The following is a 27108-nucleotide window of genomic DNA, read 5'->3' on the forward strand; positions in this document are numbered from 1 at the left end:
AAAGTCTTCCACAGCTGGTTTGGGAACCTTCATGAAGCACCACAGAGCTGAAGACAGCCCAAAATACAGAGTAGAAAACTTGTATGTCAGGTCACGTCAGATGAACTGCAGAAACCTTGTGTGAGGTGGAAAAAAGGGAACGGATAAGTAGGTGTCTTTTAAATCCAGCCGAACCATCCAATTGGCCTGCCGCAACAGGTTTCAGGGAAGATGGATGCATTCTATCTTGAAATGACAGTATATGAGCCACTCATCAAAACCGCGAAGGTTTATGATAGGGCGTTGACTGCGATTGGTCTTGGCCACCAAAAATATATTGCTGATTAATCCCCTTCGATGGGGAGTTGAGAGACAAATTGCACCTTCTCCAGGAGGGAAAATCCTCCTCGTCTACCAGCACTGCCTTCTGCATGGAAAACTGAATGGGTCTGAGACGTACTCGCTGAGTGGAGGAGCCATGAAACTCTATCTGAAACTCTTGAATTGTTTGGAAAATTCAAACATCGGCGGTAATAGAATGTCAAACATGAATGAAGCCCGCCAGTCGACCCCCAGCTTGTAGAGATGAAGAAGGAATGACACTCACTGGAATTGGGTGTAGAGTTGGCTCCTCCTGGCTTTGCCTCTGAATCGTTGACCTTGGGTAGGATAGAAGGTAGCGTAACGGGTGTTATCCTGGTAACTACCGCACCTGGAGCCTAGCCCTCTAGCATATTGTGAAGCACCACAGCCCGACGAGTGGCCCCTACCTCGCCTGGCCCCATGGAAAATCAATTAGTGGAAGACCCTCTTGATAGAAGAATGGGCCTTGTCTAGGGAAGTAAAGGTAATGACACATTTTCCCAGCTCCTTATTGAAGGGCTCCCCAAAGAGACCCTACTGAGCAACTGCGCCAGCCTCAGAGACCGCCAAGTGCCCCAACTTGGGGGTGCATTTGATGAGGAAAGAACATCGGCACTCTGCTGACAAAGTGCGATTAGTGTTCCCCAGGAATATAATGGCACACTGCGCCCACCCAGAGAGCACATTAGGGGAGATAATGATACCTGAGGATCTGGCGTCCGTCGCCATGTCAAGGTTTTCCAGGAGTTTGTCCTGGCATGAGCGCCAGGGCCTATCAATCGCCTTCTTTGGGTTCTTGATAAATTTGGCCTAGAAAGCTTTGGGGTCAAGGAAACCTTTCCCTCTAGGGATGGGCGAGGATACTCCACATGCCGAGAGCTTTAAGCTTCTTTTTCTAAAAGCTTTCAGATATGCGCTGCCACATATGAGGTGAACTTGTCAGAAGGGGACCACTCCTCCGACTTTGGGTGGATGATGTCATCTGGGTCTAATAAGTCCGACCCCTGGGCAGTGGCAGGGGTTTCTGTGGGGGCGGAAGGGAGCCAAGACCTTGAAAGCCCCTGATTGTCGTCAGTATCTTCTTGGGTGTCGTCCTAGTCTGCGGAGTTGGGAAGGGGAGGAATGAAGGTGGGCTGAGGGGATTTCCAGGCAGAGGATGTGGGAAAGCGTTTTTAAGATGCTCAAAGGCATCATGGTCTACTCATTCCTGTTTTTGGCTCATGGCTGGGGCTTAATAACCATCAGGAGGAGGGGCAGGGGCTTCAGTGTCCACAGGAGGGGTAGCCAGACTAACCAACCTGGCGCATTCTTGCGCTAACTGCTGTAAGAGCCTCTGCTCCATAGGGGCTATGGCCTACGCTACTGCCCTATATATTGAGGTATCAACCGCCTTGTACAAATCGTCATCAAAGGGCAGGTACTCTAGGGGATTTCCCCTGTGCATCATCATAGGACTCCATACTTATTATAAAGGTAATGGGGTGACAAACTTTGAGGGCGAATATGAACCCAGCACTACATGGAAAATGTAAAGGGTTGGGAGACAACCAAAAATGTTTACATTTGCTGTGCCTCAATATATTGGGTTCAAACGCCGGGATACTCCTGTGGTGCAGTTAAATTACAAGGAGACCCAAGCCTGGGAGGTTGGTCCCAGCGCGCCAGCCACACTGCCTTGGCAAGCAGAAAAGAGTCCTCACAGGCCGTCAAGGTCGTGGAGAAAGGCCGGGAGGCCAAGTTGCAAGGGGATTACTGCCTGAGGTGTCACGCTTGCAAACTATAAGATACAGACCCCACACTCCAGGGCGTATGCAGGCGGTTATTGAAATGCCTTTCGCGGGCTGCAGACCCTTTGAATCAGAGGACCTAACTCTCCAGACTTGATGGCTGAGTAACGAGGCACACAATCTCCACCCGTAGCTGAAGGCTAGAGATTGCGCGTCATGGGCAGGAGGCAGGAAAAAAATGCCTGATAGGTGCCACCTGGAGAGCGGAGGTTCGCACAGTGGAGCCGCACCAGAAACATGCCGCTAAGGGAGCGCAGAGCGATCCCGCGGCCTCTTACACCTGAAAGGAGCAAAAACGCCAGGCAGTATAAATAGAATCTATACGGCACCCAATAGGTTGCAGTAATCAAAAAAGTCAACAACCATGTTAAAAAACGGTAAAACAGATACGGAGATAAGAATGAAGATACTTAATTTTGGCTGCGAGTCGCGAAGAAAAAGGACAATGGGGCTTTGTTAATGGGCTATATGGCAGCATGCGGTCCCCTGATTGGCTGTGCCTTTGGACCTGTTTGATGATTTGTTTCACACTGTCATGCTCATTTTTTCCTATTCCCTAGGATTCATGGAAATAGTAGTTTGTGATATTTCTTTAAAAAATGGCTGCTGTAAAAATAAAGCAAAGAGAGCATGCATAATCTATAGAATTTCCTTTTCACGGTGTTCATCTCCATGGACTGGATCCTGTTACATTACAGACCTACTGCTGGTATTGTGTGCTTCAACTTTATAATGTTGTTGTTTTATACATGTTAAAATGTTTCAGCAAATTTACTTATGGTGTTCTGAAAAAGTACCATGCTACCCATCCTGTGTGTGGTATGCACTATATAGAATTGCAAATATGAATATATTAATGTAAATAAATACTTTATATATTGGTTCTTCCCCTCTATTCCAGATTATTTGCCCTCCACCCAATATTCAGAGTTTAATTTGCTGTCGAAAGCTCAGATGTTGCTTTCCGTTTTTCCAATCATAATGACATGGCAATGTGGCTGCCAGGAAATTGGTCTCTCAAAAAGCATCACTCTGTACGTCCTTGAGCTTATGCGTCTCATCTGGATTACTAATATATTTTTTGTGTTGAGGCACACAAAATTACATGGCATAGGTCCTCTTTCCTCATGCACCCCTTTATGCCGTAGCGGTAGACCTTATTCTGTTAGAGAAAGTATGCTTTCTCTTGCTTCTGTTAGAGAAAGTATACTTTATCTGGCTAATATTTTCATCTGGTCATTTAAAACCCAGCACGCCTTGTCTTAATAATGAAATAATAATAAGTAAGCTTATGAAGCGCATGGTTACACTCACTAGTGTGTCCCCGCACTGCAGCCAGTCGCCCTGTCTGTTGCAGTAACCTGAGAAAGCTAAGAGGGAAACCTATATGTGGAAGAGCCAGGTCTTTAGTTCCCTTTCATAAATTCCTGGCCTTGAGTTTGGGGTATGATCAAGGAATCGACCCACATATTGTCAACCAGATTGTGGCTAGCTGATGGCCTCCATTCTTACAGTTTACTCTAGGTACAGTTCTCTACAGTCTATTTCTGTAATTGGAAAAAGAGATAGGCTTGCTGCAGCTGGATCGAACTGGAAGAACTTGTGCGGAAAGCGGCTCATATTTTTCCATTCTTTTACAAACCCACAGTTTAGATCTTCACAGTAGAATGCTCTCTCCTTTTGATGAAAAGACTTTAATAATATGGCGTGTTTCTCTGAGGCCATGTCTTTTAGGAAAACAAGAATATCTTGACATTGGTCTGAAGAGAAGTTTTGCAATTAGACTACTCTCCGGATTTACCCTAATTCCTTTCCTGGCAGGAAGAAAATGCTACTCTTTTCTTTTATTCCGATTACCCCAAGTACTGCAATTTGCAGGTGTTATATCTGTTCAGCTCTTACCTCTCAGATGTCACAGGGCTGCTCCAAGGATGGGGTCTTATACTATTTGTATGGAGTAGAAATGGTTCTTTCCGGCAACCTTGCTTTACTCCCTTGTTAACTTTAGGCTTTGCAGTAACCCAATAGATAGTACAAAGGCCCAGCCTGAAATTACCCTTAAGCGGACATATAATGGAGTTTAATAGCAGCCGGTCATTCACATAGCTGAAGAGCAGTTTTGTAAAGATGTTACCCTCACCTTCAGTGAGACTGAGCAGGCTACATGACATTGGCTCCTGGGTTTTGCCTTTGGAGCGGCATCATGGTAGAGTGGAATAGCTGGTACGAGAATTTCACTAAGGTCAGTGCCCTAAATTTGAGGGACTTAGTTAGAAAACTTGATTCCCTTTACGTTTGACCCTGGGACATTGCGATTCTTCAGGACAGCACTTGTCATGTAATTATTTTTCTAGAATGTGCCATTCCATTGGTCCATTAGCCCTGCTCGAGGAAGCAGTTAGTTTTGCAGCATGTCTGGCATACATACTCTCACTCACTGGTTTCAGTTCATAATGTTGGATCTTTTCAAGAACGTTTTTGTTACTCCAAAAATTATTTTCAAAGTTATGTGACAGATTAAATTATGACAGTTAGAATAGCCTCTACCATTCTGGTATTGCTCAACTCCATTAAAACCACTGTTACCATGGCAATTGTAGGTATTTGCTAAAAATTCTTTATTTTTTCACATATTAAGGGTTATTGGGATCACAGTAGTCCGATAGCCTGCTAAATTAATGTAGCCATTCGGTCAAGATCCAAATCTGGGATACGTTCCAAGAAAAGAATAAATCACACAGGACCCCTATGTATCCCACTTATCCACATCATCAGCCCACATTTGCACAGTTAGTGCATTCTAGAGCATTGTCGATTAATTACTCAAGGTGACCGGCAAGTGTAAGTAGACTACACTTCGCAGCAGAGGGGGAACATTATCATGTTGACATCGATGATGTAGAATAATGTCCCTCATATGATGACAGTTAGGAGCAGTAAAATCTCTCAGAAAGGAGCATGCATACTCCAGGTCGAACCCCAATGCGTGGTACGGCAGATCTTATTGTGACTAACACTGGATGCAGAGATATCATTAGGGTAGAGGTGAGTATTGAGAGAGACATGAACAACTGAATCATTCTTATAAGAAGGCTGGCCTGGATTGATGCTGAATTGAGCAGATCACCGTTCGGTTCAAGCGTTCTACCACCCAACAGAAGAAAGATGCACCGATGCCTTCGGCAACGTCCCGAAGCAACAAGGCAAGAGGCACAGACAGCTGTCAGTGCATGGGCAACCAGTGACAATTGTGCCAGAATTGTCAATAATACAAAGTATTACAGATAACGTCCTTATTTAAATAATAATTTATGTTGCATTCTACCAGGAGTATTAGTAATATTTGCTAAGCAGTTAAACTACTACAGTTCTGGAAATAGGGCACACACAGTCAAGTTAAAAAAAATGAAGTAGTAAAAAGCTCTACCAAGCCCACAGTCAAGTAAAAAAATACAATAATGAAGAAGTAAAAAGCTCTACCAAGCAGTATTACTGATATTAAACTTAGTTTAAAAAGGGATGATCGTGAAGCTATAGCGTAAGTTTTATTATGGTGATAGAGAGGGAGAGTAGAAGACAGGAAGACAAATATATGGCCAGTGCAAAAAAATAAATACATGCATATTAAGAGGTAGACGAACAAATGGAGCTGGGATGGTTAAAATAACATGAGGTAGAAGGTGCATTAGAGAAAGTGTGCCTAAACTTTCCCCTAGTGCTCGTGAGAACTTCAGTGAGAAGCTTCCTGTGGGAGGGCAAAGAAATATTCTCTTGATGGTGCTCGTGGGGCTTGTGAGAATGAGAAAAACCCTTGTAGAAGCCATGTAAGGGTCACAAACTAAAGAAAAAACAGGAAGCTTGAAGTACAAAAGGTTTAACAAAAAGGGAAAGCAAGACCAGACGAATGTGCAGAGTAAGAATAAGTCTGAAGTAGCATTGAGATGTAAGGGGGGGTGGCTAGCGAATGACTGTATTTTTCTGGACAAGTTGAGTACTAGCACGATTGTCTGAAAAATATGTTGTGGGTTGAAAGTACACATAAAACCAGGCTTCGGCTCTGGGCAACCAATATTACCCATGGAACGGGCGTAACAAAGGCCCCCGCAGCCCCTGCGGTGCGGGGGCCTGAGCTCCAGGGGGCCCCTTCAGCCTAGTACCCTGTCAGCAGAGCTCCTGAGTGTGGTCAGAGTAGGTTCCCTTAGTGCACTTTGCAAGTGGGCCCCCTCAAGTTTCGCTACGCCACTGCCATGGAACAGAGAACACTGTGACTCCCATGAAAGAGGGAGTGAAACTTTGAATATGGAGTTGAGACAGAAACAGCCAGAGGAGCAAGACATAATCTGAGAGGCATAGATACACCTATCGTGGTTAATCTATGGTATCCCTATGTCCCAAACCACCTCGATTGCTTGCCACCTTGATAGCTCTCAGAATTCTTGAGCTTTGAGAGAAATTAGCCATTGGGCTGTCTTGTCTGTCAGATGCTTCTGTGGGCATCTGACTTTAGTTCTGCGAATTCACCTTGGAAAAGTCCTCCTACTTTGAGTATTACCATTTTATACAACTCTATTATTAAATAGAGTCCATGCCTTTCCAATGCAAGGGAAGGTACACGAAGCATCCCGCACCTGATGAGCGTTTTAAAAGTTTGAGAATTGATTAACCCTCTACACAAACAACAAGTCGGAGAAACCATATCTCTGAACTAAAAATAGTCTCCTTAATTGATTAAACAATCTAACAAATGATGTGCTATTAAATGGATTGGTTTTTAGTTGCTACAGAACCGGCCTCATATTTGGAAGCTTTGATAATTATAAACAACAGCTGGGGTCGATAAAGTCAGAAAAATACAAAACTCACTTAAAATATATAAATATCTGACAAAGAAGCTCTGACACTCAGAAGCACGAATTTACTTCAGTGCTGACATTGGAAGGCCCAAAAGGCAACATTATTTTTGCCTCAGTCTTCTCAACAGAAAGGTGTAGATTTGTATACTATTTGTCTTCAATAAACCTGATCATTTTCAAGATTTTCTAGAATAGGTATTACTGCTTGCAAAATATTATTTCGTCTGAGGTATCCTTCTATTTTGTGCATCTCCTATGAAGATACATGTTTGATATTTCTCGAAAATATAAATTTGCCCCCCAAATCATTGCTCAAATTGTGCTCGGAAACATGGCACCTTGAGCCACCTCTGTAGTGAGAAACATAGTATATGTGATTTGTTTTTATCAGTGAAGTAAGAAATTGACAAAATGTAGGTGTCAAATTGGGGATTGTCCCACATGGAGACTAAACACTATTTTCAAATCACTATACCCTCTCCTCAACTAGGACATTTTGAAAGCACTGGTAAATTCTTGCACAATTTAGCACCCGCAACACGTTCTTGAGGCTGGAGTTATGAAAATATGCATTATGCCATGTGAATGAAGCATATAGTAAAAGATCAACCAAGACAATGAACATTATATTCCGATAATCATTAATGCATATCAGGTGACATAAATATTATATGGCTTGTAACTCTAAATCCAAAGCCTATTCTTCCTTTAAATAGCTCTGCGACAAATACAACACCAAAGTTCAAGTGTGTTTTGTAATGTCAGAAGAATGCCAAATTGGCACTATAGGTTTATAATAGTCATAAACACCCAAAGGGATTACTGCTACCTCCGACTCAACCATGCATGACACAAAAACCGATAATCTATATAGCATGAGAAGTTGTATTACTACAAAACAGAGAACTAGCTCATTACCACATAGATAATGCAAACAGAGCCTCACTTTGCCTCCTCACCAGTTCAAATAAGGTTAGTTCCTTGAGTCAGGATTCCATCAGCATGAGTTGATCATCCCATGCATTTCTTTTATATTCATGTGAAGTCAAAACATAGCCAAGGATCGTCCCATTCAATGAGGCCCTTTTCAGCTCATCTTCTCAAACAACAACAATGCTCCCCTCTGCCAGTGATTGCCTTTCCCTTCATTGCCCTATTGCCCCACCCCACTCCACTCCCTCACCCCGCTCAGAGGTCCACGCAAACAAGTTTATTTAGCTTGGTTTAGTATGGCATGAAAAAGACACATTTCTGGTCCATAATCCGAACAGGAAAGTTGTTTACTGCAAGTCATACTTTCAGGATTGTAGTAGACTGTGGCCCTGATGACGAGTTTGACAGTACTGGGATAATGATACATTTGCATGCAAATGTATCATTACCATTGGTAGGTCTGCCCCAGTACCATCTCCCTGGAATGGAGAATGACTGTTGTGGGTCTGATTGTTCTGGTCATAAAATCACTCGGAATACCCTGTTCCATCGCAGGTGATAAATGTTTGCGTGGAGATCTGAGCGGGGTGAGTGAGTGGGGTGGGGCAATAGGGCAATGAAGGGAAAGGTAATCTCTGGCAGAGGGGAGCATTGTTGTGGGCATACCTACTTTTCATGTGGTGTTCCAATTTGCGAGCCTAGGCCTAGGCCTGCAAATGGCGCTCTACGACCACTTTGAAGCTCAACGAGAACCCTAAATGCTGTCAAAAAGCTATAATTGCAAATCCAGTCATCCCGCTATCAGTCCCCTCCCGTATTGCAACTCACCCCTTCTTGCCTCGTTATCCCAGCCCAGCGCCTTGAGACCCTCACGGGTGAGTAGCGTGCTATATAAGCCCCTGATTGATTGATTGATTGATTGATTGATTGATTGATTGATCCCTCAACTGAGCCTTAGTATTTACCCACAAAAACAAAGCGGCCCACGTTGTGAGTTCTTGAATGTAATGAAGATTGAATGGTTAAAACCTATGGCAAAAGGTATCACAACACTTACTCTAGTGCAGGAAGTGATGCATGAATGTGAAGTGTCTATGTTGGTGTGTCACAATATACATTTTTTTTCTTACAGTTTTATATAGCACGAACTTGACCCGAATTGGGTATCGGAGCGCTTTACATAGCACCAATTGCATTACATGAGGACATATTCATTTTTGTTAGGCTCATACATTGCAAGTGAAATTGGAAGACAATTCCGAAAAATTCATTTGTCTCTTTGACATGATATCAGTGATAGGCAAAAAAAAAATGTGTGCGGGAGGAGTTGCTAAGAAGGTTGCATCTTTTAACATCCAAGTGCCTGACACTTTAAGAGAAAAGGGGCACTTTTGTAAACACTCAGTCAGATGAAACTCGTCTAAATACCATTCTTGAACGATCAGTGGATGAGGTAAGGTTCCTGACGTCTAAAACCTGACACATGAGAGCACCAGCTGATTATGGCTGTCCAATCATTGAAAAGAAAACAGTGAAAGCTGATGTATTTCAAGTTGAATAGATTGTTTAAGAATGAAATTCCTGTGTTTTTTTCATAACAGGAGATGCCACACAAATAAGATTACTGTTTGAAATGTTACCTTTTTGTACTATATAATTAGTTTGGTTCTAATTGAAAAGAGAGCTACTTAAAATGCATGCATTGGTATGTAAAAACCACTGGATGATGTTTATATTTCTGTGTCCTTGTAGCAACCACGCACTATTTTAGAATAAGTGATTATACACCTGAGTGTACACATCTACTGAGACCTTAATCATTTTAAAAATAAAAATAAACTATTTTCTCAGGTGATGTCCTCTACTGTTGTTGATAGTGACGTCCATTCGACTTCAGAGATTAGATTTTTTTTTATATTGACATCTACATACGGCTTCTTGTGCTTCTACGGCTTGCTGTGCTCAGAAGATTTAACCGTTTCGAAACAATCATGTTTGCAGTCACACATGAGACATGAAATGCTCTTAGCTTGATGTGAAATGTACGACGTGTACAAACCAAATGCCTTGGGTACTGAGGAAGTCACTAATTTAGAGGTGTCTCGTTATTGAGACAAACTTGCAAAAACCCCTGAATCCCAATTCACAAATTGGTTATTCGTTTGTCAGGGGATATTTCACATCTAACACATAAGCCCGCGACCTTTAATTAGAATTTTGCAGTTTGTTTTATGCCCCTTGAGGCTGACACCTTGACATTTTTTTCTTGATTTCTTATTGCTAATAAGCATCCTATTCCTACCCTCTGGTGCTTTGAAGAAAATGATGCAAATACACTTAATTACAGTGGTAGCAATAATTTGTTAGCGGAATATGTGATCAGGCAGATGCAAAAATGATCTGATTAGATCTAAGACCCTGCTTGGAGTTAAGAGAGTGCCCGCTTCGAGCTAAGAGGATCTGTTCATTGTGTCTTCCTTTTCCAGGAGGGTAGAAGCATGTCCCGTCTCTCCTTAACACGGTCCCCAGTGTCACCTCTCGCATCTCAAGGAATCCCTCTCCCGGCGCAGCTCACCAAATGCAACGCTCCAGTGCACATTGATGTGGGAGGGCATATGTACACCAGCAGCCTGGCGACCCTAACAAAGTATCCCGATTCCAGGTACCGTACTTTGTCCTCTGCGTGAATACTGTGCATGAACTGTGTTAGAATGTATGGAGTTTACTGTTTATCCATGCTCGGGCTATGCAGTCCTTTCATGTCTGTCTAGGCAAAGATTGCAATAGCATAACTGGTTTATAATCCACATATCCTCTGTTTTTCCTTTTAATTATTTTATTTATTAACCTTTACCCTCTGCACTTTATATTTTAAGCACCTGTTGACTTGAAAACTATTTGCATGTCATTGTAATCGACATAGTCCAACATTTCCAGCATCCACCATTCCCCAAGCAGTGCTGGTCAAAGCCCTTAAAATAGTAAAAGCAACATCTTTTCGTATTGTTCTCACTGTTTCCTATTCCGTGAAATCTCTCTGCTGCATGTGAGAGGGGACTTAAGATACTGAGCACACATACGACATACAGTATTTATTTGCACCTCCATTATTAGCATAAGGCAGCGCATAAATATTGCACATAATTATTTAGTGCTCATGCTAATTGCGGAGCTGACGAAGGTTGCTTAATTCTGTAAATATTTTAAAAGCAATCCCACCCGTGAATTTTAAATGGTATAGTCAGTGAGCAGAGCTGGAAAGTACACTCGATGTTTACCAAAATCAGTTTTACAACACGTGAACCGTCGGATGTGGCACCAGAGGACAGATATGTTAACAAAGTGCATCCACTGAGCCAAAATGTGTGTTGCCCGAAAGAAGACACCATTTTGCGAGACTTGAAGAAGGTTTAATCCCAGTGGATTGATAGAGTAAAGTTGCGCTTTTTATTTTATTTTTTTTGCAAGAAAGTGCTTTTTAAAAATAAAATATTTCCATCACCTTTAAACTGACATGGAGGGAGGTACAATTTAGACACAGTGAGAGAAAAGTCTCAAACTATGCCGCAATCATTCCATACTCAATCCACATAGATATCTAGAGATTTAATAAGGTGGTAATCAGATGTGTATCATGCTTCTGTATGTACCTGATATATATATATATATATAGGCTTCACCTTCGTTTACATTAATAGCTGTAGATTGTGGCACTGATGTGCCACTCCTGAACCTTGTGTACACTGTGCAGAACCTAATTTTCTATTTTTGTAAGAACTTCTGTTTATTTTTGGTGATTACCAACGAGCTCCATGTTGGCATTGACAATCCATCTAACGTATATGTAGTGATGTGTATGTCTATTTGTAAACAGCAAAGGCACTTACATCGCTGGCCTGTCACACCACTACTCCTAATCTTGGTTTCCGATGGACCAAAGCCTATTGTTTTGCTAAATTTTCTGGCTATGCCTAAAATTGGCTGCTGCACCTTGTAAACGGGGCCAAGTTATCCTATTGCAAGAGCTCCAAAGTTTATGTTATAGTATGTCATAGCATGTTGTCATTTACAACTTAGAGGTGCCTGATGTTAGAATGAGAGACAGATAGTAACTGTTTTAGATTAGTAGGGTTACTTTGGTAAAAACAGGATTTAGGGTTTTTCTTAAAGATGAGTTTGTCAAACGTGTTTCCAAAAGAGGGGTTTGCCATGGCTATTTCTGAAGTCAAACAGGGGGACATTCCACGAATAAGGAACCAGAGAAGGATCCGCCCCTGGAATTAAATGTATAGGTTCCTATGGCCTTGATCAGAGGGCTGAAGATAAACAGGGAGCCTTCCTCGTGGTACCTTAGAGAAGTTTCTTTAGAGGGATAGGGTCACTGTCTATGAAAGGCTAATTACATCATAGACAACATTTTTAATCTGTTTTGCCTTGGACATCCAGGAATGGAACAACAATCTAGAAATGTAAATGTAAATGTGTTTGTATTTATATAGCGCACTTCTACCCAGAGGTCTCGTAGCGCTGTATTCATACCACCGTGGAACCCATCCTGGCTTTCCTGTGAAATATCCACTCCTGGGTACCCCCAAGGTGAAGCCATGCATCCAAGTGCTGCTGGGGCCATTGTGGAGATTAATCAAGCTATTGCCCAGAGTCACAGAGTGGGACCCATGATTAGACTAGGCACCGGGGCGAGAATGATCAGGTCCGGGGAAATTGAGTCCAAGAGCCGCCGAGGCGGGAATTGAACCCTGGTCCCGGGCCAGACCTTTGCATCAGGGTCTGCCGCTCTAACCATTGAGCCATGCTTCTCCACAAAGGTATAGTAATTGTAAAGGCATAATGATAGAAGTAAAGTAATTAGATTTTGAGGTCTCCAACTGCTCAATTTGGCAGTTAAGGAGCCATACATAAGCATAACTTGCATAATCTCTGCAACAACTAAAGTGCAATTACCCCACTGCCCACACACAAAATAGGCCAAGTGAGAGTTTTCTCAGAGTTTGAAGGTGATAAACTGTGATAAATAACTGTAGAGACCTTGGATTAAAAGGAAAACTTATAGTTAAGGAACGTACGCTGATGTTTTTCTTTCTGGACATAACAATGACCTGGATCACTCAGCTGAAAGGCATTGGTCATAAATTGAGCTCATGCACAAATGCCCGAACCTCACTTTTAGTTGAATTAAGTTTCAATGTATTCAGTTCTGCCCACTCAATTCTTCAATTCTTTACTTCTGCGTGTAGGTCACTGACCACCTTCTTACAGGGAGGCTTTCATGTAATTTTATTCTGGAAAGTCAAATAATTCAATTAGTAGAATCAGATGCCTCAGATATTTTTTGGAAAAGAGCTGAAGAGCTGCACATGACAAATGGGGATCTGAAAGTGGTAGAACAGTGGCAGAGGAATGGCTGTCAGATGTGAGCAGCACCAAAAAGAACTGTCAGGCAGTCCCTCGTAAGACAGTCTCTTGAGACTGAGTAGATGATTGTGTCAAATGCCTCAGACTATCTCAGCAGAACCAGTGCTTTGACGCTCCAGAGCAATGTTTTTCCCTAGTGTATCTCATAGGGACACAATTACAGTGGCTGATTTAAAGATTGGCAGAGCGGGTACTCCGTCACACTCCGAGTACCCTGACTCCTAAACTCACAGTCCGCCTGACCAATTTCTTGGCCAGCGGACTGAAAGTATGTTAACGACAGCTCCATCTCCTGTGTTCTCCTCCATCGAAAGTTAGCCATCCGACTGCCCTCCCAATTTAGAGTGGGCAATCAGACTTTTTTTTGTTTGCTTTTTGTCACTGTCAGGTAAAACCTGCCTGTGAGGGGATAGAATAAAAAAATATGATAACTCCCCACACTTTCCGAGTTTGTTTTTTGAAAAATTAAAGACTGTGCACAATTTTAACCGGCTGTCTTTCAATCTTTTACACCATTGTCAGGAACCTCTTGATAACTCTTAATTTCACAGGTGGAGGTCAGTTATGCTGGAAAAATATTTAGAGTGGGGGTGCTGCTATCAATGTTACTGAAATTCTAGGGATTGTGAAAAATCCAAATGTCACACAAAGAAAACGTGTAGCAAATGAGTCATACCAGTCCAGCAGGAGAGTATTAAGGGTGTGGTATGTAGCCAGTGGCAGTGCCAAACTGGCCATAGCGGACACCAGGTGTTTTCCCAGTGGGCCAGAAGGGTGGGGGTTTTGGACCCCTAGGGGCTGGTTTTGTTACAGGTGGCCGTTTTTGCAGCATTGCTGCAATATCGGCTGCCTGTAACAAAAGCAGCAATGGGAGTGGTGCTACCCACTCGCCCCCGCCCCTTGGGGACTGGTTGAGCTGATTGGCAGGGCTGGTTTCAGTTCCCAGTCCGACCGTTGCCAGTGGTGCATTTTGGCACACACAGTCGCAAACTATTACATTGTGTGGTAGTGCACTGTTATTTACAGAGAGCACATTTTCTATTGAAGTGGACACTAAAATTGCACATACATGAAGTTCAAATGCTAAAACTTTCTAGTCACAAACAAAAGATGATTCATGGAGTTTCAGCGAATATTTATCATTTGCCCCTCACTGAGTATTGGTTATATAATCAAAGATTTAATGTATTAAAATCTTTGTTTCCATCACACTTCATTTATGCTTTCCTAACTGGTTTTATCGTTTGAAATGTTTGTACGTTTTTTTTTACAAGTATTTCAGTTTTGTTGTGTTTGACAAAAACAGACATCCCCACAGCCTTTCCTTTCATACTCCCAGTATGGCAGCAAGATTGTCACATAGTTCACTTTACCAAATCCTCTCAATTTGCAGTCAGAGAAAGAAAAGTAAACACCAATCTCCATGTTCAAAGAATAAGCAGCAATTTGTCAGAAGATATAGCCAACAACTGTTATTGAATGCACAGCTAATGTGACAAGATAAACACAAAAAAGTAAGGCATGTTTATTGCTCATTCACCTTCTGAACTCGAGCATGGTTATTTTGGGAGTACTGCAGCACCCCTACTTGAGGCGCCTCTGCTGGAAGTCTCCCGTGATGCCGAGGACAATGTCCTCTCTAATTATGGCAAGTGAAGGCTCCTCCAGATGGGGGCGGCAATGACCTCCATCACCCCGACAAATTCCTCCCGTCCACCAAAATCTAAATCAGCCCCCCAGTTGCTGTAGTAGGCCTAGAAATAATTAACTTTAGATGATAACTGTAGGCGAAGAATCACTGACAGTTTCAGAGTGTATTTGAACAGAGATATTAGTGATAAGTCTAAATTTTTGTCTTATTAGAATTCAATGAGGGTTTCTTCAATAATGGAAATATCAATTACTTTTCAGGTTGGCAAGCACTCTTCCTTTGACCAAAGAAAGGTTAATCCTATTCAGTTTACTCTTCACTGTCAGAGTCTGGAGAGAATAATTGCTTAAACATGCAGGGAGGGTAGACATATAAAGCCGAAATAGATTTTATTCTTGTTTTGGCCAACTAAACAAGGACATCCAGAGGCAATCACCTGGAAGTTTAGGGCATCACCTGAAACATAGCAATGGATAAATTCAACGGATTTAGGATATGGCAACTTGGAACAGAGTAGAAGAAGCTGATAGCTTTCTCTATTAAGGTAGTTTTCTAAATAAAAAAATGTAAAACAGAAAGCCAGATAGATAGTTGATTGAAGCGCTCTTGTTATATAATTATGTCTAAATTTAATGTCAGTGGAGATTTACATTTTTATCAAGATTGGGGGTGGGCACTAAGCTTAAATGACAATAAGTAGTGCCTGTTATTGACACAAAACCCATGTTTTGTAAACTGTCTGTTATAGGACATCCCAAACAGCACCGTGCTATTTTCATGTAGTTTTTTAATGTAGGCCTACATGAATTCCACCAATGTGTTAAATATAGTTTTATGAGATAACATTGAGCACTGGCTAGCGACATAAAACACAATGATCCATTCATAAATGCATCAATATAATTTGTACAAAGCGCACTCTGCTCTGTGGTTGTTCAGAAGTGTAGTTAGAATTCTACTCTGCTGATATCCGTTTGATAAGCTTTCACTTGGTTGGATTTAAAATTAACAGATAGCCTGAGTACTGCAGAGTTAGACATTTCTGCTATATAATATGGATTCTGGGAGCTTTCTTCAGAACAAGAGTTGAAATAAAGGTAAATCATTAGTTAAGTGTGGGATCTTCAGCATGAGAAGAACCAGTCAATTAATGGTTATGAGAAGTTCCAGCACAGCCTTTGGGTTTATGTATCCTATTTAAATAAAGAAATCAAATCATTTAAATAGTGGGAAGAGGAGAATGATTCTGCATTTGTAATTCGATATCAGATGTCCACTGGAGGAAAATCTGTACTTCTTTTATGTAGGTGTTCCACCATTTTTACCCTGCTTGATGGTTCTTCCTATTAGCATCTGCTAACAGAGAAATAACAAACCGGCTTCATATTTTTGGGTCGAGTGATAGTACAATGTTTTGCAAAACATTTGTAACAGTCTTCACCATTTCTGCTAGTACATGGGGCCACGGTGTATCCAAGGCATATGTAATGCCGGATTCTATCACTGATTTCCATGGATGGTTAGTACAAGACTCCTTATGCAGGATAGTGGAAGATTGTTGTGAAATAGTGTGAAGGGTTAATAGAAAGGCATAGAATTCTGGGAAAAATCCATCCATTAATTCGGATCACGTAGAATGATCTGACTGTTCATTTGTGTCACAAAAATAGCTGCTAGATCACTGTGGGTCTCTATACTGACGGGGAGCAATATGTATGCTGGCTTGATTAGTCCTGCTGTGTTCAGGTGTAATGTCCTCTGAATTGTGAGTGGGTTGGTTTGAAATTTGTACTGGACTCAACATTGGCACTGTAATTCAGATATGTACCGATTTATTGTTATGGCTGGACTTCTGATGTTGTTCCTATGAGGTCCTTTTGCATTTTTTCTGAGAATGTTTGACTCGGATTACACAAACTACATCGACTGTCCTGATGATGACCTTGTAAATACGATAGGTCGAAACACCGGTGACGCCTGACTATGGCATATATGTATGAGGAAGCATTTATTGCATTTCTTTGGTCCTGTTATTTGTTGAACTCATTTTGTTTTAAGTTCTGCCTCCCTCTGCCATTGTTTTCTTGTTTACCCTGTAAACCATGTTTTTAGTGATGTTCATTGTGTAACTATGTGAGCACCTTTTATGTATTCTTTAATTGGTTTTTTTTTCTAGATCTGCATTTTTTAAGTAATAAAATATGTTTTTGTATTAATAATTGTTTTCTGTGTCGGGTACCCCTGTAAGATTTTCTGTTCATTTGTCCTCTTATTTGTTTGTGTTTTCATGTATATGAATTTTTAATAGTTTATTTTTAACAATTTTCCCGAACCATTGTAGCTGTAAACTATTTATCTACTCCAGGTTTAGGGAATAGGGTTGCCGTTTGATGTAACCTCTATACTGGCAGTGGCATCTCTACCAGTGAGACATTTACAAAACATTTATAATTAAGTTGATGGCCGAATCATTAATTTATGATTCAGTAACAGATACCTTACTGGCTGGTTACTGGTTATATAATCAAAGATTTCAACACTTTGTTTAGAGCATAACTTGGAGTTGAAATTGTACAGTGATGCATCTTGGACAGATGTGATGGACAAGTCATCGTTCTGTCGAGACGTAGTGGTTAAGCTATATTAGTACCTGGTTTGAGCGATTCTTCCTCCTACTCAGATCATACAGCGAGTCACCCTTTCAGTAAATATAAGTATTGGAGTTTTTGCTGAAACGTGTACATGTACAGCTACAGGTAGAAGGATGAGTTCAACGATGACATGTCCCATAACTTGTCCGCAGCCTGCATGAGTACAATTATGCTAGTAGGCCACTAGCTCCATCTAAGAGCACTTTTTTTTTTACCTGAATATGAAACCTGGAGCAATAATTCTCCTAACCTTTTTTGTGAGCATTGCATTGGTTCTCAAAAACATCTTCCCTTTCTAAACGAAAAGCATATATACACAAATCAAGTATTTGCAACTGGGCAATCCCTGCTTTGTCATGGTGTCAAGGAAGCACACAGTAGAAGAAGCAGTATTTTACACATGACAGCAGGTATGCTCATGGCTCTACACATTTTGAGTCTCAGTTTTGTAATTACTTATTAGTAATTGAACCAAACTATAATTTTCTTACTTCTATTTATTCACTCCTACAGAAAATCTTACTACTTTGCTTTAGTCATTACAGCAGTGTTACTCCTGTGGCTTTTTTCAGTCTGTCTTTTGTCGCAGCGGACATTAGCTTTCTCCCCGGCAGTGTTATTTGTCAAGGCGATGTGGAATGTGGATCAGAAACAGGTTATATCACTTGTGATGTCCATTGCTGCTTCCCACTTTGGAGGCCCCAGTTACAACACAAATAACTGTAGTTTCTCTCTTAGGGCCCTGTACTCAAAGCACATTTCTGTAAGTAAGTAAGTCTAAGTCATGGAAATTCAGGTGTAAATCTCATATGTCAGAAGTAAGGCACGGCTACTCAGAGAAAAACAATAGTGACTCGGATTCTTAGATGTCACATCACTCTACTTTTAGAACGTGTTTATGCACACAATCCCTGGTGCAGGTACAGTCTTCACAACTTCTGTTTTAATACAGAGATGTACACTTGTGTTGTTTTTTAAGTTACTCACGTCCGTAAGCATTTAGCAGACATATCACAACTCGCAAACAAGGACAAAACGTTGCATACAAGGAAACAGCATTTAGTAAGTTGTTCCTGTGAAAGTTGTCGCCATCTAGTCCAGTTCGATCCGACAGTTCTGTGACTTTCTAGCAGGCATCAGGCAATGGAGGTTCTGCAATTTCTTAAAATTGAATGACAACAAGCTTGTAGTGGTAATTATCGGTGGCGACTCTGAGAACTGGTCCACTGGTGTATAGCTGCCATAAAGTGGCCCTATCCGAGTCCAGTGAAGATGGTCAAGCTTCTGGGAGTGCTGTTTGATCAGAAAAAGTTTTTTTTACCCCAGACTCAGAAAAACATGGGCCACTGGGATAGCTCAGATTAAGATCTTGAGAAAGATTTGCGTCTTCATCCTTGACGAAAAGCTGTGGCACGTGGTGAGAGTCAATGTGCTGTGACCCACCTAGATTATTTTAATGCAGTTTGTCTAGGCATAGCAGGATGGCCAATTTCAAAGCTGCAAAGGCGTTAAATATGACTGAGAGACTAGTTGAGGGTCTCAGAAAATTTAACTGCCTCTCACAGGCTAGATTTTCACATGTGTTGGTTCCTGTAAAAAAAGGATCCACCTTAAAGCTCTCTACTTCACTTATAGAAACTTCACAAATACCAGCCCAGTGCCCTTAGATCATTTAGTGATCCTGTGCCAGACCAGGCCCGGCTACAGCGTTCCAGGTCTGTTTTGCTACTCTACATGCCCCGTTTTAAATGGGCACTCTACTGCTGAAGAGTGTCTGTACTCTGGGCCTCAAACTTTAGAATGACCTTCGGTAGGATTTGCAGAGTATCTCCAACGTTTGAGTTTTTAAGTAAGTATGCAGTGAATGTAATCCTGTTCTCTCATCTCTAGCTAGGCGTAACCTGGTTGGGCTTAAGCTCTGGTGGTCTTCCTCTTTTGGCCATGGTTTTTGACCTCTCTTTTAAGGTTGGCTTGTCTTTCTTTTCATTCTTAGTCCAAGATCCTTTGGTGAACAAGCACTCAGTAAAAATAAATGTAGTATTAATAATAGCCGTGTTGCATCCCAAACACACCCTCAAGTAAATGGGGAATAGATGTACTTGGTATAATTGACTATTTTTCTAAAATGGACCTTGAAGGTGATGATGTTTCAATTTGTTATGATATTTGCAATGGCAAATAAAATAAATAAGCAGTACATGTGTTAACCAGCAAATAGTTTGGACAGGCAGGAGGACACATCAGAATCTTAATAGCCCCCGAAGAGCACTTATTTTCATTATTTATATAATCTACAAGCAGATGGAGGAAGCCATTGCTATTCATAATCTGAGCCTTGCTCAAACAAGAAGGTACCATAAAAACCCTCCGAGAAGAACACACATGATGTGGTACTTGGGGAACGTACGCAGGCATCCATTTTCAAGCATGCAGACCACGACTACCACCCGACATTTGCCCTTCTCACAAGTGCAGTCTTGAACAAGTGATAGGACTTCACAGACATATAAATTATTGGTGTCTGTGTTAGTCATAGGAGACTATAAAACCAGCCATGTACACTCGTCCAACACCTCACAGTTGCCACCCCACCTCTATGATTAAGAGTGTGTGTCTTAGGTGTGAGAAGCAATACACACAAAACACCCACATTATAATTGGCTTTTATACAGATCTTGTTCCCACAGTTGTCCATCTCAAAGCACTGTAAATAACCTACACTGCTAATGCCCCAGCTTAATGACACTCATTTTATTGATTCCCAAATGATGAAAGGCTTTGTCTCCTCTGACGGGATTTAAACCTGTGACTTGAAGGTTATACGTAGATCAGTGAAGCCAAAATTCAGGACGCTATTGACACATGATTTGAAATAAATGGCGACCCACATATATACATGCGGAACACCCAAAGGTCTGTAAGGACTTTGGAGAGGGCATCATTGGCTCATGTTATTTATCCCTGAGGAAGAGGAAATTAGAAGGGAATTTGCTATTCCATCTATAAAGCGTGACAGGCGAGGAAACACAAGCAAGTCTCCACTACACCCCTTCTGCAGGTTTTCTTGTTCTCCTTGAGGTTATGTTTAACATACACCAAGTAATCCTGCATTATGTTTTTGCTCACGTCTGGGTTAGCACGCACGCTGTTCTTTCATTTACAATGATGAATCACCGCAAGGTGTGTCTTGAATTTTATTATGTTAATATGTGTTGTTGCCATTTTTCTAATTACCAATGCAATATGCAAGAAATGCATCTGTGTTTGTGTAGTATTTAGTGGGTGCCATGAAGCATGCATATATTTGAATGTAGGTTGCTGATATGTTTTTTGACATATGTATTATTCCAGCTATACATATTTACCACTGGCAGTGATTTCAAAAAACCTAAAGCACACCACTATATATTTCAGCGGAAGTTCATGATGGCACTTGTGTGATCAGTGTAATGGTTTGGTGCTTTATTAAATGTAGTGTTTTTCTAGAAATATTATCTACGTGCTTTGTTTTACTCATGGGTATAAAGCAATTTTGATAACATAAACCTTAATATGTCTTCTATCTTCATGGTGTGAATGTTAATGCGCCATTTTGTCGGTGTGGGGCTGGCTTTAGGTTTGCATCATCATCAGTAGTACGCCTCTCAGCATCGCCACATTGTGCAACACAGAAAGCAATTATGTGCATACAGTAGTGTAGTAACAGCATATCCTATCCTATGGAAGATCAAAGATATCTCTCATGGTAATTGAGCTAATGGTGGGAGCAAAAATGGTGTTCATTGCTACTTTCTTTATATCTGTTTGTGTAGTCTACGTAGGTGTGTTGGTCACCAATCACTCACGTTTTTTATTCATCTGATTCCAACACTGTGCCAGATTACGTGATTCTACATTATTTATAAAGTACCGAAATATGAGTGAGGCATTCAAGCACTGGCATCTTTTGTTCATAGACATGTGAAAAGCACGTGGCCTGTTTAGTTAATCTATACTTGGGCATGGCACATTTTTAACGTTGTAATTTTATTTTGTATTTTGCACTAACTCAAAAATTGCGCGCTTGCAGTCAATGCCATGTGGGGTAGTTGACAGCCATGCCGTTGTGTACTTCTTCCCTGGTGGAGAACCTTCCATACTGCTTAACTATTATTTTCACGGTTTCCAATATCCGTTTCAGTAATATGCCAAAAGGGCCAATCATATCTCTTTCCTTTGCCACTTTTCTTCGGAATGAGCCTATGGCACAGAGCAAGGAGCTTCAAAAGCAGTAATGCAGAATTTAAAACCTGGATAGCTGCCTCTAACTATTTCTGATGCCCTCGGGTATCTCAGTGGCTGTCTTTTGAGTCTACCCCAGGCATGTTTATTGTGCAGGTTAGGATTGGGTTCTCCTGCCTCACCAATGCTGTAAGGATATTGTCGTTCTTTTAATGCAGGGATGACCTGGAGGTGTTCCTGTGGCCGTACTGCGCCACCAGCCGCCATATCTGCGGCTGTTTCTGCGTCAGACTGCCACAGTGCTGGTTTTAACACCTTCTCCCAAACGGTGTTAATTTCTGTATCATTTAGTGATTTGGAAAGCCCTAATTGGCAATAAGAGTAAGCCGCTATTTGACACAGGCGTTATATTTGACACAGGCGTTATATTTGACACAGGCGTTATTGACACCATTACCTTCATTTGCATTAATGTCTATGTAGAGCACTGGTGTAATAACATAATTAAATTATGCAACACAATCACTTTTATTTCCGGCTGCACTGTCCTTTAGAATGTGTCTGCTCTTCTGCACCCCATAACAGGGCCCACACTTTCAGTTTCACCAGCACCTATATTTATTATTTATTTATTTGTCACATAGCGGCTGGCGTTATCATTGATGTGCATGGTTGGACGCGCCATTCTTCCACTTTGACTCAGAGCTGGGTGAGCTGCCTTGAACAAGCCTTTAAAGTCCCCATGGCCTGCCTACAGCGGTTTAGGGTTGATGTGAATATTTTGAACATGGCTGATTTTGGTTTCCAGTCCAGCACTGGTAGAGGGGTGCAATATGATCAAGCTAAGAGGGTTTAGGGCATGTGAGGTATTGTTGAATCAGTAGGCGGAATAGTATTTCAAGCACACATGCAATGACCTTCAAACAGCTGTGAATCCATCTTTCAAGCAGAATACGAATATGCCTTTCCCTCTAAACCTAGTGTGACCACTTGCATTTCTGTATCCCCTTCTGATCTGAGCTCAGGTGATTTGTCGTGCAGTCAGCAGGGTCCACATCTGGATGAATAGTTAAGGGACTAACATAAGAGGTGAGGCTTCTAGGTGCATTTGGTAGTTTCTATTTCTCAACATCTTGTTCTTTAGGGTGGAGTGGTGGTCCTCATTCATACATGGATAGAAAATGCAAAATCATGTTCAATGCACAAGGTTGTGTCAATGATCCATATTCTTTGAGAAGAGCAGACCGGTAGAGGACACGTTTCCACAATATATGACATTGCTATGTTTCACATGCACTCGGAGGTTAGACCTTTACAGAAACAAAATAAACTCTAAACTAAGGCTTACATGTACAAAGGGTTTTACCGTTTACAAACCCTCTAACTTGGCAAATCAGAGAGTTTGTGAAAGCTAAAACATTTTTTTAAATATACTAAGCTCATTTAGCGATCCAGAAAATCTTTTCCGAATCGTTAAAAAGTTTCAGGAAATCGGACCGAATCAGTATTTGGAAGGGATGCGTAAAATCTTTTCCGAATCGTTAAAAGGTTTCAGGAAATCAGACCGAATCAGTATTTGGAAGGGATGCGTACAGAGGTTCTAATGACCACCTTCCCATAGTTAATGTAGAAAAACATTTTTGGAGTAAGCAATAGTCAGTAGTAAAAACGTTTGTGAAACCTTTATTTAAAGGAAAATGAGCTGTCATTAAATATAAATGACTGCTCTACTTGAAAGCAGTCACAGACATGGTAGTTTCCTGACCCCAGCAGGTCATCCCTGTGATGGCAACATATATTTATTAATGTTAAAGAGGTTGTTCGAACTGCAACCAACCTATTAGTTCATAGGTTGGTTTGCAAAATACCAAAGCATTCAGTAAAAGCAGATGCACAAATAGTGACTACCTTTACCGAGTACATAGTATGTACATCTACCCACTAGTGAGAGAATAAACACTCAGCACCTCAATATTAATAAAAATGGCAAGCACTGGGCAAGGATGTCAGAGGGAATTTGTGTAATTTGTTCTATACCACTGGAGGATGAATTTATGGACAGAATCCATTGTAGATATTGGGAAGGATTTGACTTATTTGCATGTCAGTAAAAGACAACATACATGTATAATAAAAAGAGCACAGTGTCTATGAAAGTAGTAAATTAAACAAAAAGAAAATACAAAAAAAATCAAAAGTTAAATATGGCACACAGTAGCGAATTATATACATGCTCTTGGCTGCAGCTGTTTGTGAAAGCTGGAACCCATTTGCAATGACTGTGCCCAGCTTTATATTGGTTTGTGCTGCTCGTCAATCAGCTATATATGATAAACCGCCAGCCCCTATAGGAATTTTTAGCTTGTGTTAGTCTAGAACCTTGGCTGTTTTTAACTGCGGCAAGCTCAAAATTTATAAAGAAATTGTAATTGTGCCATGGTTACTGTCACCTAAACCTCAAACGACTTGATGTATTGGCAGTGAGGTGAGTGGAAGAGGTGAGGTCATTAATATTTAGGTCTGGCATTCCGCTGAAAGAACTTCATAGTTATGACACTTCTAAGAGAAGGACTCAAGAAAACGCATTTTGAGAGGAATGTTGGCTACTTAAGAGAATATAACCAACCCTGTGTTGAATCAGTCGTGGCCCGTGCAGGTAATGCAAATGCGGGGGGTGGGGGGAGTGACAAACAATGGAATAGGGAAATAAAGTAAATAAATGAATGAAACCACTAACCTTGCACTCGCCGCATAACCGAATCGGCGAAGCGGGAGCTCAAGGTAAGTGGTTTTATTTATTTATTTTCCTTATTTATGGTTTGTCACTCGGCCGCCCCACCGTGCTTCCCTGCACGGGCCGCAACTACTGAAAGGGTTATACACATGTGGCTCTAAGTTCACTCTCCGAAGGGTTCAAAGATAAAAGCTTTGTGAGTGCTGGTCTCAGAAACTTCCAGAGTGAAATCTGCCGGGTACTCAAACATGCCTATTGGAGCACTTGTTCAGAAACCAGAATGACATTTATTTTGCTTTCATTTTATTTTATTTTTCTATAAAGATCTGCATGCCACCTTGTGGTAACCTCAGAGCGCTCTATAAATGAGATAGTACGAAGGGGATAACTACGTAAGATTGTACTAGTGGATAGAGCATAAGCCAGTTAATCAGCTAAGAAAGCAGACTGAAGGAGCAGAGGAAGCAGCACATTTTCATTTTAAATTACCTGTTGGCTTTTTTTTTAATTAAAAACAAAGTATGTTAATTAGCCTGCACTCCTGTTTACTCTCGTATTAACTTCCCCTCTTTCTCTGAACGTGTTTACTTCTTTATCCACAAATCTCTGTCATAGCAGTGCAGTACAGGTTAGGGCAGAATCCTGTCCTCAAGTGAACCTTGTCTGGAGAGGAAGCTTCCTCTGGCACAGAATAACGTGGCAGATCTGTGCTGTTCTTTTTCACCTTAACTTATTTTGAGGTTGCTATTTCCTACTAATATATGCTTATTCTTGTCTTAAGGACTGTCAGCTGTCTGCCTTGCTATGTCAACCGTACCCTTTTTCTGGCTCTATGTAGCATTCTTCGTTTGGCAACTCAAATTTTGTACTTGCAGGTGGCCGGTCCAACAATACTAGATTCTAAAATCTCAGAACATGTCAAGAGTGATGTAATATATGAGGTCATAAGTGGTACATGGCGGTTATGCAGCTCAGTAATATATAACGGGTATATTTCAGTGCTTTGTTTTTTTAGTTTAAAATGTAATTTTTAACTGACATTTTCTCCTAACTATATTGTCACTTTAACCTTTCTTTTTTTTCAGTGAATTTCGTAGTTTTTCTAAACGTAAAGTAAGCTCTTTATTGGGGCGACACCCCCCACCGGTGCACGGCCAACCAATGAGAGCATTCAGTAAGCTAGGTCTTCTGGCATTGTCAAGGGGTCACCACATTAATAGATAAAAAAGAGGTCTTTTGAATTTGCAAAGGGGTGAACACATCAGTACTCAAGGCAAGCCTTTTGGCTTTGTCAAAGGGTCAGCACACTTTCATATGAAAACAAGTTTATTTGCTCTTTCAAAAAATCACAACCTTAATAAGACAGTAATCACTTGTTAGGATTTAATGTTAAAACCAATAAATCCCAAAACGTATTGAAAGATATTTATTATTAGTAACAAGCATTGCAATATGCCTCAATAAATCTTTGAATTAAGCATTTGTATACAACATAACATTAAACATTTGTCAGTCTTTCTTTTAGATCCACATAATGTAGCCATAAAAACAACCTTTCCTGAGGTCATGTTCAATAGGCTCCATATGGTTACTAAAATAAAATGTATGGGGGGCGCTGCTGGACTCCCTGCAGCCCCACACGACACTCTATTTTATTTATTTATTTTCAAAGTTTTATATAGCGCGAACAAGATCCTTACAGATATCAGAGCGCTTTACATAAATATGAAATGAGGACAAAAGAATACTTAACAAGGCAATTTGTGCAAATGGCGAACAGTAAACAGCTCTTCTGTATACAAGGATTTATGTTGTCACTGGTTTTTGTATGAAGACACTCGAGGCGCGATCACATTGCCAAAATTACACCTACACAAGGTCACTGGAGACATTACCTTCTAGTCCTTGCGGCTAGCAAGTACGGCAACTGGAGGGCCAGGCAAATGGGTGAATACATTAAAAAGAAAATAAATAAAATAAATAAAAAGGTACTTACCATGCTTTCCGGAGACACGTCCTCCTCACTCCAGTCGTCTTCTTCTCCTGACGTCCTGCTGGGCTTAACCAATACTGGCACTGCTCTCATACTGTTAACCAGCATCAGGGAGGTGCCAGGATTAGAGGGAGCGGCCTCTCTTAGCGCTCCCAATGACACTGCAGGCCTATGCTTGCTCTCAAGCCAGCGGTCTAAGACAGCTGGATTGAAAGGTTTATAGTGTGCATGTCAGGCCGGCTGTTGCGAGACGGTCCGCCAAAGGCACACTATAAACTATTGTACCAACAGTCCACCACAGCTCCCACCCAGCAGACCCCGCACCATCCTGACACTCGGTTCAGGACGGTTTGACAGAAAATAAAATGGTAATGAATTAACTTCATTACTATTTTATTTTTTGTTTCTGGGGGCAATTAAGTGGGACAACACTCCTCCGCTCAAATGGAGGAGCCGCCCCTGTCCAAAGTTTAAAGTAACGTTATAATTATGGGTGATAAAAAGATTTGT

The 27108-nt window shown here is 41.2% G+C and overlaps 1 protein-coding gene across 1 annotated transcript in view; it reads left to right on the forward strand.

The window, feature by feature from the left end:
• Positions 1 to 27108, forward strand: part of KCTD15 (potassium channel tetramerization domain containing 15) — a 164772-nt gene that overhangs the window by 44676 nt on the left and 92988 nt on the right. The window contains exon 2 of the mRNA XM_078671503.1: positions 10402 to 10577. Coding sequence (XP_078527629.1) covers positions 10402 to 10577 — 176 coding nt within the window. The remainder of the gene's footprint in view (positions 1 to 10401; positions 10578 to 27108) is intronic.

The sequence above is a fragment of the Lissotriton helveticus genome, chromosome 12 (genome assembly GCF_964261635.1).
Source record: "Lissotriton helveticus chromosome 12, aLisHel1.1, whole genome shotgun sequence".
Taxonomy (NCBI): Eukaryota; Metazoa; Chordata; class Amphibia; order Caudata; family Salamandridae; genus Lissotriton; species Lissotriton helveticus.